Raw genomic sequence first — 16,110 nt, 5'->3', positions numbered from 1 at the left:
CACTGATACTGTGGTCACGAGGAGGAGTGTTTTCTTAACAACATGAAAAATACTTGTAATTCAGCCCAAAGTCTTGCAGGTTTAATTATAGGTAGTTTTGATGTTACGCAAAACATGTCTTGACTTGTATACATTGACTTCAGTACAGAATTTTTAGTTTAAAATGCAACTCTGTATGCAAGACTAAAAGTCAAAAGTTATTACTTCAAGGAGAAATTCAGCAGCTCTTCAGGAAGTCAGTGTAAAATACCCTGTAAGTGACTGCTGAGGTAGTAAGTGGGTTTTGTGTTTGCTGCTTGCAAGAGTTTAAATTCCACCAGAGGTATGACGTGTAATACTGTCCTAAAGATGTAAGTGTACTTAGCTTTCTAATGCAATGTTAAATTTGCAGGTATTTTCAGAATAACTTTCCAGTTACTAATTTAACTATCATTAGCAGTGGTATTAACTGGATGATTAAATTGGTTTAATCCTGTGCTCTTGCACATACCTTAATTTCTGAGGGATGCTATGTTCAGGGCCCAGGTTATCGGGAAGGTGGGCATGTCACCAGTAACTGAAGCAGCTGCATGTTCTATGGTGGAGATTTGGGAGAAGAAAAGTGTGGGTGTTTTTTAAAATCAGCCAGCCTCTTCTAATGTCAAAACTTGAAGCTGTGGTACCTCCTGGAGCATCAAGTGGATGTGTGTTCATTTCCTTTGGAGGAAAAATAGGGGAAGGCCACTGCTGCAGCTTCATGTAGAGCTGAAACAGATAAAAGCAGATAGAGGAGGTGTTAACTAGATCCTATATCTTAATGGAATGGTAATGGAAGAAGTAATGAAATAAAGAAGTCAACAACAAATACTTAATTTAAACTGCTAATTTTTTTGTTTTGCTGAATAAAATAGATACTGTGTATTTTGAAAAGAAGTGTTTGCAATGTTCTCAGAAACACCATAACAAGCATCACAGCGGTGAGCACTGCTTTAGGTGGCTGGTGGCTGGTATTGCTTCCCTGTTGTACTCTTTGCTGTGGTGTAATTGTAGAGGGAGTCATGTGCTGCAGTCCGAAATGGTGTGCTGCAGTCCATGTGGGTTGTATTTAAAATAGAAAAAAAAGATAATTGGATTTTGTTCACATTTATAAACATGGTTTCATTGCCTGTAGGGAGGGTGTCATGCAACCAGAAGAAGGAAAATACATAGTCTAAGGATTGCCATGATCTATCATAGGCTTGAACTGTCTGTTAGGAATTCTGTTCCTAGCCACAGGATGTTTTCTTACTGCCAGGATGTATGCCCAGTGCTTTTTCCAGTGAGCAGCACCAAGAGCACTCCAGAGATGGGAAAAAAAATAGTCCTGAAGAACTTAGCTGTCACTTGGAGAATCCATTTTCAAAATAAAACTGATAGTTCCAAGATTTCAAAGTTAATGTATCCATTTCCTATAGCACACTGTAACTTTTATTCTAAGGACTGTCCCAAAGTTGATTAAAACTAGTCTGATGAGTGAAATGGGCATTTAAAGTGATACAGGGGTTTTTAAGTGTAGAATGTTAAACAGATATAATGTAAATGTAGATGCCCATAAATAACTATCTCCAGTGACAGTTACCCAGTTAAATACCCTAAGGCCTTTTTCAAAAAGTGAATGTGGCTCTCCACGTTCTTGTTAAGGAAATGGCAGGTAAGTTATTTATGCGAACAGTAACTGAAAGCCTTTGCTATTGAAGAATATACATAAAAAAGGATTGTACAGTAATTTCTTTTGTGGCATAGAAAGCACGAATTTGAAATCTCTTCATGTGCTTTGTACTGTATGTTCTTTGTTCAGGTTGAGACTAGAGAAATACAAGGTATAGGTGTTAGGCTTGAAAATCCTTCTCTAGGATTGTAGTGGGGAGGACGCTAATGTTTTCATTGCTAACTGGCATCTGACTGTTACATTTTTGGAGTGTCTCTTTTGGAGGGACCCAAACCAGTTCAGATGTCTGCAAGCCAAGCATATTTGTGGTATTGAGATCCATGATAAAGATAGCACTAGAGGGACAAAATTCAAGCAAAAGGTGAGTTAGAAGGAAGTCATCCCATTATCTGGGCTTTTATCACTTTGTGTGTTTTTATAATTAGGGATGATGGTGGTGTCTTAGATATTTGAGGGAGGCAAAAAGTGGTTGGCCATAATTGGAATAATATGTGTGGAATCTCACCTCTCCCTCAGTTGGGCAAGTTCGTAGGATCTCAACAGTTTGAAAGATGTGGGTAATAACCACCCCTGAAATTGCACAATTTCCTATTTAGGTACTTTATTCTAGGATACAGGTTAGAAAACTTTAGCTAATATAAAATATTTATTAAACAGCTTCCTGAAGAGTCATGCACAAACCTTAAAGTGATGTGGCAACTTAGAATAAGGAGGAGGCACATGCTTATATTTTTGGCTTAGTCTTACAGGTTATTTTAAAGCCTGCAAACTGTTTCTACAAGAGGTGTTCTTGTAAAATTAATCTCAGTCTCTGCAAAATAGGTGTTTACAGCAGAGTTTCCCCTTCCAACCGTGTGCCTAACAATGGTGCGATTAAGATCTTGGTCTGGGGCAGACTGACTTCTGGCTGCATGTGTGTACCTGCACGATCATGTCTGCAAGCTGCTTTTATTATTCAACAAAAAGAACATATGCAGTTAATCTGAATATAGGAGATATGCTTTGAACATTAGCGCAGTCTCCAGTCTATGGAAAGGCTGATAGACTGAACAGGGCAGCATTTTTAATTTAAGCAGTGAGAGCTTGAGTCAGAACTCAAGGCTGAGCAACACGTACATGGCATCATGAAAATAACACATTTTATGCTGCTCCTGTGTTGCTCTGTTTTTCATATGGCTTGAGTTTCTGTTACAAACAATGCAAAACAGCCTTGGAGGAGCTGTCAGGGATGAAACTGGAGGCACTGGAAATTTTATTTATGCTGCTGGGCAATGTAGTGTTGTGTTGGAAAAAAACCACTTATGGCAAAACAGTGCAATTCTGATTTGAAACCAGAAATAGGAAAGTATCACATAACGTTAAAACCAAGATAGATCAGTTGTAGACAATTGTCTAAAGAGAATAGGTGTGATGTTATTTCTATCCATGTTAGCTGATCTAATAAAAGATATTATCTCAAACTACAAAGCACAGCTTCGCCTGGGATGAGCGGGGAGTTTGCACACAGCAGAGCATTTCTTCCATGTTGCTTGCTGACTCAGGAAGGCAAGGCTGGTCCAAGTTCTGCTCATGTTTGCTGCAAGATGGCTTGCAGATGTAGCTGGAGAAGCTAATGGTGTATCAGCTTAAAGAAATGAGGTATGTTATGTTCAAGAGCACACACATTTCTACAGAGTGGCTCTGCAGCTTCACTTAAAGTGGCTTTAATACAGGGTGACACACACAGAGACTGCACAAGGCAGTACCTTGGTGTGCTTGCTTTTTCAAACTCTCCTACAGCTAAAGTAGTGCTGGTGTCTGACCAGAATCAGGCTGGGAAGTGGATCTTCAGTCACTATATGTCTCCAGGTTCTTCAGTTGTGCAGTAATCCAAGTCAGGAGGATGCAAGTCCAAAGTCTTTGAAAATTGCTTTCAATGTAACCCTCAAAATCTTCATCAATCTTTGATCAAATAATGGATAAATTGTATTTTTACTTAGGAATTTTGCTCAAATTGTTGTAACTGTCATAATTGGCATCTATTAGCAACTATCATAATTCAGATATGTTAAAGACAAATGGCCCATATTAAAAAAGCACATAATCCTTCCCATTTTTGTGTGGTCTGTGTGTCCTCAGGATTTTAAAAATAACATCAAAATTGAAGTTCCTAGTTTTTCTTTCTTTTTTTTTCCTTTAAAAGAAGTAATCTACAGGAAAGGGAAAGATAAAGTGAAAAAGAAAGAGAAAGGGAAAAGGGAAAAGAGAAAAGAGAAAAAGAGAAAAAGAGAGGAAGATGAGACAAGACAGGAAGTCCCTACTACTGAGGTGTGAAGAGGCTTGAACCTGAGTGACAACTAGCATTTCTGTTCTGCTAAAAACAGAAGATGTAAAAAGGAAGATGTGTAAGGATAACTTAGAAAAGAGAAAAACATGGCTTTGTTGCTAAAATACAAGGCTAATGAGTCTAATTCATTCTAGAGGTATGCTACAGAGATCTTCTGACACTCATATAGTAAACTGATTGACCGGGGCTGGTGAGACAGGAGTGTCTCTGAGTGTATGTATGTGTGTAACGGGAAGCAGGAAATTGTACTGCATATTTTGAGAAGTAGTAAGTTAACTTTTTCTTTTTCTTTCATTAAAGTTTCAGAAAATCTGTCAGAAACTATGTCTGGAAATTCCTTGTTGCCTTCAGTTCCTATATATCTCCCTTTGTAAAAACTTGCTTGTTTTTTTTGGGGGGGGTTGTTTTTTCATTTGTTTGTTTTTAAACGGAGGTGTAGGATGAATCAGTGAGTTTCAGAGATATAATGGTTTCTTCAAGATCTTTTTATTTATTTTGAGCAGCTGGGGGTGGGGCAGTTTCTGGGACTGGTATTTCCTTTGATTTGGAGTGTTGAAACCCTGCCCCGGGAGGTTTGTGCATTTTACAACACTTGTCTGCAGGCGATGTGAGATAACTCATGCCTGGGAACAGGCTTGTGCAACGGCTACTTTGGCCTGACCCACCGCACATGCCTACATTGCGCTGAAGGCAGTGGGATTTCAGAAGATACCTATTGTCTTCCTGAACTGGTTTTTCTAGAGGTGGGCTGAGCTCTTCACATGAAGTTGAACAGGAGCTTTGGAAGCTTAGCTTTGGCAATCAGACTACAGTATTATACAGGTGACATCTGTGGTTTTGTGCTTTCCTGGTATACTCTGTACTGAGAATGAGGGTGATAGCCAGACCAGTCTTGTAACAGCCAGACCCTTTCATGGAGTGTGAAAGTGTATGCTAAATGAAACATTTAGATATTTATAAGCATATAAGAAATCTACTTGGACAGACAAAAGAGATAGTAAGAGTCTAATTCTAGAGACTGTTTAAATATCATAGCATAATTTGAAATATAAAACTTCAAAACAACATTTCTTTTCCCAAGCTGTACAAATTTATGCTGCCTGTGTTCCAGGGACTCATGTTCATGAGATCAGCTTAGTCTTCAGGTATAAAATCTGAAATGTTCAGTGAGTTCTTTCTGTTGCATTATGATCTTATGGACATTAACTCATTTTTTGACACAGTTATCTCTCAAAATACTGGTTATCATGAATATTGAATTTTGTAAGTCCTTAACGTGCTCTAGGTCACCTGTAGACATGATATTTGGTAATACAAATATAGTCAGATTATTTCTTTTACATAATAAGAAAGATACTTGTGTAAGCTCTTCGGTTCTTAATGAGCACCATGAACAGCAGCACTTTGAAACTGGAGAAATCCTTGCTTGTGTTGAAGGAGTCTACCTCAGTGGTTTCTGGACCTGTTTCTTCTTCCATGAGAAAAGCAGTATAGTTAAAGAATACTGAGCATGCCGAGAAGTGTTGTATTTAACCTTGCTCTTCTGAAGCACTGGTCTGCCAAATGGTTCATCAAAGTTCCCTGAAAATAACTGATAAATTGCAACTTCTTATACAAAATCTGCTTCTAGGCAGTCTTGTTGTAGATCATTCTCTATCCAGTAATGAAAAGGCACAGCCATTGAGTGCTGTGCCATTTTATAGGAGTGGTGCTCAGCAACAATACTTTAAAGGATCTTCGTTTTGGACACGCTTGCTACAAAGTGCTTTGCACTCAGCTGGTAGCTGCTAGAGCTAGTTCAAAATCACTGCATATCAATGGTAGTGAAAATAACTAAAGCCATACTGAGTTTTAGCCTGTATGCTAAATATCTGTAGGCAATTTTTTTTTTTCCTGGATCTGTCATTCATAACGTGGATGAAGTGGCTTGATCTACATGACACTTTTCTTCCAGGTAGAGCTGGCTGTAATTTTTAAATACTTTTTAAGGTCTGCTTTGTGTCTGCTGCACCCTGAGACACCATGCACTGAATGGTTCAGAGCTGTGCTTCAGGCACAGTTGAGGTGGGACAGGGACCAGATCAGCATCTCTTCGAGGCAGTGGAGCATGTGGGGGCTGTTTCTGGAGATTGTGACGGAGGAGCCCAGATATGTTATCAGGAGGCCTGGGAGACAAAGAGGAGTTTTTTCTAATTCAAACATAGGGCGAAAGGAGCATTGTAGCATTGCTACCTGCAGGGCTGGGTGATGACCGTGATGATATCTGTGCTTTTGCATGATAACCTGGCATAGCTATTATGATGACCATCTAGTTGTCTTTGAAATAGGGAGATGTGAGATGCAGTGTCACAAAGAGTGAATCTATTCTGCTATAAAGTAGTTGAAACTATGATGAAAGGTGGCAGTCCATTTGTAACTGCAAATATTTACTAACAGGTCATAATGATAGTCTGAGCCTCTTCCATCTTCTGCTTCAGTATCTTGAGCCAGCTGGCTGTGAGGCAAATTGAGATGCAGCGATTTCACAGTATACCTCCAAGCAAAGGCGGCGCATGTCTCTTTTCATAGTTTGGGAGCACATTTCTCATACGCATGCTTCTCTGCTTATTAAAGGTCCTTTTGCCTTAAGCATTCTGTAGCAGTACCTGAGGTTAAAAGCTTTTTGTGGAAGAAAATATAAATTGTGGTGAGTTGCTACTACCCGTGAAATAGCAAAACTTGGAAAAATACAAAAGACACGGCAAAAGCAATTATGCTCACAGTACCCGGGCTTTGCTGGGAAACAAATACAGGCTTAATTAAGGATTGGAAACTGTGATACACACGTGACTTCAGTACAAATCCCTGATCCCGCTGACTTGCAAAAGGCTTTTCAAAGTATTTGGTTGTAACTGTACATAAACAATAAGGTGGAGCAATATTTATGGAACATGAAGAAGCCTGTAAATTTCTCAGATAATAAACTAATGTCCATAGCCTGCCCTAAACACCTAAAAAGCTGCTATCTCTGCTATGAAGGTAAAGATTAGCTTGCTCAGCTGCGGCTCTGTGGAAGTTAATCCTTTTATTGCTGTTTGCCATAAAATTCCAGACAGCAAAGTAGTGTTCCAGTAACATTACACTGCCATTTTGCAGGGCTGTGTGCTAACCCTTCAACAGTATTTGCAAATTGTTATTCTTTTTGAAAGCTGAAATCAGAAAGGTCTCTGCTGACCATAAGATCATGGTTTTGCCCAAGACACATGGAAGTCTGCTGCTGGGCTGTGTCCTGGCCTTGTATCTGTGTTAGCAGAAAATCTACTGAGAAGCAGCTGGTTCTTAATGGTATTTAAAATGATTTAATAGTCAGTCTTCTATGAGCGCTCTTATGAATTTTTACTGGTTTGTAGTCACAATTTTGTCAAGTGTTTGAAAAATATAGGGCCTATGTATCTATCTGCCTTTGCAAACCAGAAAATTAGAATGATTCATCTGCCCTGGAGAAGCTCTTAAACATTTGTTTGACAGGACTTTGAAAAAATAATCTTCTCCTATTTTCAGATAGTACAAAACTAGGATTTTTTTTCTTTAAGCTTTCATTGACTGTGAATATTTGTTTTAATACCAGCAGTATAATTCTTTAGCCATAGAGGTTTTCTGTTGTGTCTGTGTCTCCTGTTTAAATAGACAAAGTTTGCTTTGAAATACTGTGAAAGATTTGGTATCTTCTTAGTTAAAACTCTCACATGAAGGGTATATAAATACTGATATGCTTACACACGTGCTCAACTTCCTTTACGCATCTGAACAGTGTACCTCATCGCTTGTCATGCTTGAAAACAGTGAGCAGAAGCTACAAAGCATGCATCCGTCTTGTCTCTCTCCCTAATTTTTTATTGTGTCCTGTCACATGCCACATCTAAGTTTGCAGTCATCAGTGCCCATATTTGCTTCTGTTGTCTTTTGCAGTGGTCTCAGGCTTTCTGTGTTTCCCATCCTGCTGGGGAGGGTTGTGGGGCACTGCTGTATGCAGGAAAGTGGGGCTCCTGGTGAGTGATCCCCATGGGAGCTGTGGGGTGGGAAGGGCTGGATGGGAGTCTGTGCATAGGGATGTCCCCACTGGGAGCTGCTCCTGCTTCTGAGGCTGCTGGAGTGTGGTATGGGAGATACATGTTCCTGGCCTCCAAGGTACCATTTGCTCCTCACATAGGCTGTTTATGCAGTGGGGGCTGGCCGTGTGGGTAACAGACGATGAGAGTGGAGTGAGTAGATGCAGTCTTCTGCATCTCACTGACTCTAGGCTTGCTTTGATTTTCCCAAATCTTCATAAAAAACTTGTTCATAGCCCTTGCTAGAGTGGTAGTGGACTTTGTGTTAACCAGGGGTGAATGCCAAGAATGACCAGTCAAATTTGGTTGCACCCAACCTGAATATAAATACAGCTTTTTCCTGCTTCCATACCTTGTATCAATTTCTCAGGCCACAAGAGATTGTGATGTATATTAGTCCTCCATCATCCTGTTACTCCCTCTCCTCCTTCCTCCCTGAAAGGTAACTAGGGTTAAAGGGATTCAGGGAAGGAATGTTCATAGGGGGATGTAGCAGAAGGGAGTTTGCTGGCTGAAATGCTGCAGGGCTGAGAGGGACATAAGCTGATAACATCTGACCAAACCTGATATGGTCTCCTTTTCAGGAGCCAGCATCCGTTTTTCTTTTGCACCTCAGCTGATCTGGTTTTGATTCTCTTGGTAATAAATACTGGGCTTCCAGTAACCACCTCTTCTCTTTTCTGTTATAGAGCTCCGACATGGGAGGCAAATTGAGCAAGAAGAAGAAGGGGTACAGTGTCAATGATGAAAAAGCTAAAGACAAAGACAAGAAGGCTGAAGGAGCAGCAACTGAGGAAGAGGAGACTCCAAAGGAGGCTGCGGATGCCCAGCAAACTACAGAGACCACAGAAGTGAAGGAGAACAACAAGGAGGAAAAGGGCGAAAAAGATACTCAGGTGGCTGCCAATAAGACAGAAGAAAAAGAAGGGGAGAAGGAGAAACCAGTGACCCAGGAAGAAACCCAGAAACCAGAACCAGAGAAGTCAGAGGCTGTTGTTGATGCGAAAGTAGAGCCACAGAAGAACAATGAACAGGCAACCAAGCAAGAGGAGCCGACTGCAGCCTCTGCTCCTGCTGCCAGTAGCGAAGCACCCAAAACTTCTGAGCCTAGCAATGATGCAAAAGCTTCCCAGCCCTCAGAAGCCACAGCTCCCAGTAAAGCAGATGACAAGAGCAAAGAGGAAGGGGAAGCCAAAAAGACTGAGGCTCCCACAACACCTGCAGCCCAAGAAACTAAAAGCGAAGTGGCCCCAGCTTCAGACTCAAAACCTAGCAGCAGCGAGGCTGCGCCTTCTTCCAAGGAGACCGCGGCAACAGCAGCACCTAGTTCCACTGCTAAAGCCTCGGACCCTGCAGCCCCACCAGAGGAAGCGAAACCTTCTGAAGTTCCAGCGACTAATTCGGATCAAACCATAGCAGTGCAAGATTAAATTGGACAGCCTGTTGAAACAACCACTTAAAACAACCTGTGTCTTTTTTTTATTTTTTCAGCTATACTAACTCGTTTCAGATCTGAAATAACAAATATGTATTGCCCAGAAAGAAAAGGAGAAAAAAAAACCAAAAGAAAAATGAAAAGGATGTCCCATCAAGTTGGGAGGGAGGGAGGGGGGAGAATCCAAATAGTATTTTTGTGGGGAAATATCTAATATACTTTCTGCCAACTTGACACAAGTCCTGGATTTAACAAAATAAAAGTAGAATAAATGGATGTCTGAAAGTACAGCACATCTTTTGTATCTGAACTGCTGTAAATGCATTCCACCAATGTATCAAAATCTTCTTTTTGTTCTGTAATGGGGTTTGGGAGCGATGCGTTTGATTCTGCCCACTAGGTTTGTGCCAAGGCAATCAGATCTTTATGAAAGCAGTATTTTCTGTGTTTTTTTTATTTACAGCCTTTCTTATTTTGATATTTTTTTTATGCAGTGGATGAATGCCAACTTTCAGACAAAACCCACTTAGCTGTCCACATATTTCTCAATGCCAATCCTCCAATTCTTCCTCTCCAAATATTTTTTGGGAGTAAAAAACATTCTCATCCTACTTAGCCTACCTAGATTTCTCATGACGAGTTAATGCATGTCCGTGGTTGGGTGCACCTGTAGTTCTGTTTATTGGTCAGTGGAAATGAAAAAGTCTGCGTTCATTGCAGTTCCAGTTTCTCTTCCATTCTGTGTCACAGACACCAACACACACTCATTGGAAAACAAATGAAAAAACAAAATGTACAATGGATGCATTGAAATTATATGTAATTGTATAAATGGTGCAACAGTAATAAAAGTTAAATAATTTAAAAAATATAAAAGTGTAAAGACTGATTAAATCTTCACTTTTACCCTTGGGAGCTAGATGAAAGAGATTCTTAAGCTCAGAGAAGAAGTGTTAAATCTGGGGCTGTTTACTCTCCAATTTTTAGTGAAGTAGAGGCAAAGAAAGAACCATCAATCTCATGGTCCTAGAAACATACTGCCATAAACTGCTACTTCAACACCCACAAGCATTCACAGGTGAGGCTGGAAGAAGTTGTGAATGAACAGCACATCTTATATATGTTTTGTCCTAGCCAAAGTAGAACTGGCTTTTGCCTGCCTTAACATGTGAAAAAAGTGGTCTCCTGTGATTTCAAAGAGCATGCTGACTGAGTTTTAACTGGGAGTAAGACAGTGTATTTGACAAACTGATCTTTTAAAACGAGGCAATTGAATTTAATCCTAGTCCTATTAAAATACTTCTAGAGCTGATACACTTTGTTATGAGTTTAGGCTAGCACGAACAACATTTTTCAATAGTTGTGCTTGTTTGCCCCATTTTTATACAGCAGAACTGCTGAATAACTGCGGTTTCTGCTGAGTGGTGTCCTTAGTGCATACAGACAATGATTTCAGTGCTGATCCCTGGATTCACAAAAATAGTTAAAAAAGCATGTTTGGTTTGCCCATTAACAAACTCTGTGTCTGAGCAGAAATTCTGGGAGAAGTGGGCAACAGTAAATAGAAACATAGCTTATACAAATACTGAAGGGATGAGTGGACTTGTAGTTAGTAAAAAAAGAAACTGGCGGTTTAAAATTGCATAAATTATTTCACATACACTCTCCATTCAGTGAGGATGATTTACTCTACAGACTTACATAATTCTTATTCTTTATTTTGTTCAGGAATACAAGGTTCCTGTACCATGCTGCAGATACTGATGTGCAGATAGGCATCTATGGAAAGCTTACTGGAGCAGGCAGGAGTAAAGTTCTGTTGGGTTTAGATCAGGTCATTCACTTACATGAATCTTGCACTGTCACCAAGCTTTTACATCCTTAATGTGAAAGAGTCAATTTCATGCATAACATATCAAAATAAAGTGGATTTCTTTGCACAGAGAAAGGTCAGCTAAGTACTTTTTTAGATTAAATAGCTGAAGCATGACAAAGGGCTAGACAGATAACACAGATTTGCAGTAGTTCACCAGACTTTGTGCATATAAAGCTCTCACAGTCTGCAACATCTTTGTGTGGCCAGGTGTGTGGCTTTCATGAAAATCTGTAAGAACCCTCTGTCATTGTTTCCCAGAATAGATGTGCCCTGGAAGGGGAGAACTTCTCTCCACAGCTCCCCTATGAATTTTCTTGAGTCTAGGATTGATAGGAGGAGTGCAGGGATCATGCAGTACCTTGGTGGTGACAGAGAATTGACCTGAAGCTGATGGGACGAAATCCATGCTCTGCCTTTGGTCTGGAAGTGGCTGCCAATGGACAAAAGGTATGTAACTTGTTTACTGGAATTGTACATGAATGTACCTGCTAAAAACATCACACCTTGGCTGGTATCATACCCATTCACTTTCAATAAAATATTCAAAATAGCACTTAATCTCCATTACTGAAATATTTCGACAATCAAAATACGACTTGTTTTCCCCTGAGCTTTCTTCCATTGGCATACTTAAAGATGGCGAGAAGATCTTGAATGCAGTCTTACTTCAATTCTTTGAGGCAATTAAAAATACTCCTGTTGTGTTCCACAGCTGTATCCAAACCCGACAGCCTTTGCAGCAGTTGACAGCAAACAACACACATGCTGTGGTTCTCACAGCTCGCTTGCTGACGGTAGTTTCTTCCCAAGTGTTGATCGTGCAAGGGAGTATTATGGCCCATGTGACTGGAACTCACTAGCATATGGTCAAAGAAAGATGCACTTGTATTTGGGAAGCAGTGCAGCCGAAGATCAATTCACTTTAGGTGCTCAGTATTCTCAAAACATAAAAAGGAAAGTTGCCATATAACACTTTCAATTCTTTTATTGACAAACAGGCCTGCAAAATCAGCCTTGTAGCAATAGTTAAAGTGCTTAGTGTGTAACTAGTAGTGCCAAGGCATCCTGGCTTAGGCCATTGCTCAAGAGTGCTGCTATTCTATACCTACATATGCAAGTAAAGAAATCATCTCTGTTCAAAGAACTTATGAACTAAGCATATATGGTTAATAGAAATATGAAGCATGTCGCTCGCCTGAAGTCGCATGAGAACAGGTTAGACCTTGGAGCCCTGCTTTTCTTCACCTCAGTCCAGTATCTCATCTCCAAGATCTTCTTTTTCTGTGTTATAATCACTCCTTAATAATAGTTAAAGTATGTACAGAGCTAAAAGGCATGTTAATGCTTTGAGTGTAAGCACATTGCAGATAACCTCAAAGGACCCAGGCCTTTTGTGAAAGCGTGCCAAAGGAATAGAGAAACTCAACCCTGGGAAAGAACCTTTGCTATTGTTTAGAGCCCCTACAGAGAGATGTTTGCAAGGTCTCCCTTGTTTTGCCTTGGACACTGTCAAGAATCCATTGCTCTCCCTTGACAATAGGAAGGTCAGTGCCATTGGCTTTGCTCACACTGCTTGCACTTTCACAGCAATGAGAAATGCAGCTGCTGTTAAATGTACAGCAACTTAACTATTCCCTTCTTTTATTTTTTTTTCTTACTGTATTTGAAATGTACCTGATGGTATTCTTATAATGACACTTTGAGGCGTCTAAAGTTACATTAAAATATTCCTAGGAGCAATTCTTGCCACTTGCCCTGTAGCTGGTTTCTGTGCACTCACTTATGAGTCTGTACAGGATAGACACTTCCATGGACTAAAATAAAACATAGGATGTGTTGGTGTCTTATGTGACTACACTTCTAGGCACGTGACTGTGTGACTGTGTGGCTGCCAGTACCTAAACAGTCAGTGACTCCCAAATTTCTGCTGCTTCCTTTGTCCCAGCGCTTAGCTAGGGGGCCTAGCCCTTCTCTGTCTCACCTAACAATTGCCTTCACTGGATCAGCTTGAACTCCAGCTTGATGCTAGTGTACTGAGCTGAACTTGAAGCAGTTGGTGAATCAAGCCCTCAGCCTTGCTTCAGGAGCTTCTCACCACTAGATTGCATTTCTGTGAATTTATGCTTATTTAGCCAAACTGGGGAGTGTGTCTAAGAAATACCTCAGATTTGTTGCCAGTGCTGCAGAACGCATTTTCTCACAGTACATTTCGTTTTTTCATCTACTTTAATTGTTGTCTCCTTGCACTGAATTCATAGTCTTTAAGGCACCTTTTAAAATGATAATCACTTGGTTTGCTCTTTCTTTTTCGGGGCCACATAATTCTCACTGCACCAAACTCTCCACATTTATCCTGTGTCTGCTTTCGTTGACTTTCTGCCTTTCATTTACTCTTTTTTTTTTTTATTTTACATCCTGTTTATATTTAATCTCCTCACCACATTTCATGCAATATGAATGCATATCAGCTGCTAGGGCAGTTGGATTTGGAAATCATGGCTCTCTAGTCATGGGAGAAACACAGCACAAGGAACAGCAACGTGTTTTTTCCGTCACTACTGTGAAAAAAAGAGTTGTCTCCAGGACTGGCAGAGCTTTGCTTGCTGCATTTGTCATGGCAGGAGCAAGACTTAGCCACAGAGTCAGGTAAGCAGGAGGAGGTATTTTTAGGGTTGGTGGGTTTTGTTATTTTCTGTTGGTTTGTTTCGAGATTTTTGGTGCTTTCTTGTTGAGGGAGAGAGGGAAGGACTGGATGTTTCAAAATACAGGAACAAGAGTTGGTACATGGGGTATATGACAGAATGTTTTAGTTTCTTAGAGACAAGACTATTGTATGTTAACTGGCCACCAAAGAGTTACCAAGTCTTGTAAGGATATTTATCTGTCTTTTAGCACAGTTGTGTGGGCACCAAACATTAATTCCAGCTCTTACCCTCATAGCTGTTCAAATGTATTGCCTCCATCCTTAGCTTGTCTTCCTTTCACAATGTCTTACATCTCTGAGAGTCTCCTGTTGCATCAGAAGGTTGACTGTGCTTCTTGATGACTTGGCTTGATCAAGATGAATTTTTTTGGGGTTGTTAAGTCAAGCAAGGTGCAGATTTGATTGAATTGTATCTTTGTTTCATTTACTAAGTAAAAATTCAAAGTCTTTACATGATGTTCCTACGTCATTTAAAGCTGAGGCTAAGGTGATGTATTTGTACAAGCCCTACAAGTCTGGTATTTGGAAACCCACCAGACTGCTGCAAAATGAGTAACTTGCTAAACATCACTACTGGTTCAGCTGGCCAGTAATTTTAGATTAACACTTGGTGAAGTCTGACATTCAGACTTGAAAATTAAGCAAATTGTACTGAGCTCAATAAAAGGACAGAATAAAACTATTCACGTTAGGATTTGGAAAAGTAATCAAATTCCATTTTTTCCCCTCCATATTTTTCTATATATTTCAAGAAAATCAGTGTCCAACAGGAGTCTGTCCCTAGATGGTCTTTTCACTTTGGGAATGGGGCAAATGGTCTTTAAAACTTAACACTACTTTGAAACTCAAACCTGAATAATAGGTGTTTTAATCACAGGCTACACAGCCTCCTTGAGAAACTGGGCTACTATTGATACCAAGTGTGGCAGGAAGCTGCTGGGCTTCTGTTCTATCTATTCCAGTGGCTCTCATTTTTAGCACTCCTTTTCCCCTATCCCTGTCATATTGGCTTTCTACCAGTTTTAGGTTTATTATGTGTTAATGAGACCATACTGATGCTCCATTAATAGCATTTTTCTGGTTTTTAATATTTTTTTGTAGAGTTCTGGCATTACTTGCAGGATTTTGGACTGGGTCTGTAAAAATGTATATGTTTACCAAGTAGAATATGAATTGATCTGGTAGAAAAGAGAAGCTGAAGAAATAATCATATCATTGAAAATTGGTGCAAGCCTGGAAAAGCAGACTCTTTATTCTGCAATGGTTCAGGTTTCTGAAATGGCTTACTGCAAGCTAAAAGGTCCTATGGAAGTTTCAAAAGATATCACGTTAGTATTCTGAGTACATTGTTGGTTTGAGCTCTGCTGCTCTGTCCAATTATCTGAACTTTGTCATCTGCACTTCATTTTTTTTGTTAATAAAAGACAACATTCCCAAGCTAGCATTTTTGTTTCAAAAGGCGAAAACCAGAAGCTCATAATGAGCATGTTCCAAAGGAAAATTTCAGTCCCATTAAACATTGCATAACCTTTCCCAGTAGAAGTTCTAACACCACTTATGAATCTTTTCCAATATTTTATTTAAAAGGAAAAGTTTACTGATAGACAGTTTTTCAAGGACCTATTTGTAAAAGCATAGTTTTACAGCACAATTGTTGTTGATAACTGGATGGACAATCTAATGGAGTCTGGTCACACATTACAGCCTAAGGAACCTGGAACATGGGAGGCCAGTTTACCAGCTAACAAAAATATTGATTCAGGTCCACTGAACTGTATGAAAATAATTTTATTTGCAGTCATTCCATATAGATCTGAAAAAAACTTAGTGATAATAAGTCACATTATAGTAGGTAGCATTGAATGATTGGATATGAGAGAATTAAGCTATTAAACTTAATAATAAACTAATAACAGACACATTTGGATTTGAATTGAAGCAATTAAGGAACTGTAAATGGAATTATAATTAGGAATGTAATATAAGTTCTGAAA

The 16,110-nt window shown here is 39.7% G+C and overlaps 1 protein-coding gene across 1 annotated transcript in view; it reads left to right on the top strand.

Moving 5' to 3' along the window:
- Positions 1-9,584, top strand: part of BASP1 (brain abundant membrane attached signal protein 1) — a 48,286-nt gene extending 38,702 nt beyond the window's left edge. The window contains exon 2 of the mRNA XM_080611536.1: positions 8,791-9,584. Coding sequence (XP_080467662.1) covers positions 8,800-9,531 — 732 coding nt within the window. The 5' untranslated portion in view covers positions 8,791-8,799 and the 3' untranslated portion in view covers positions 9,532-9,584. The remainder of the gene's footprint in view (positions 1-8,790) is intronic.
- The last annotated feature ends 6,526 nt before the right edge of the window (positions 9,585-16,110 follow it).

This window comes from Psittacula echo (assembly GCF_963264785.1).
Source record: "Psittacula echo genome assembly, chromosome: 2".
In the NCBI taxonomy this organism is placed as follows: Eukaryota; Metazoa; Chordata; class Aves; order Psittaciformes; family Psittacidae; genus Psittacula; species Psittacula echo.
This window is presented reverse-complemented; position numbering and strand designations above follow the sequence as displayed.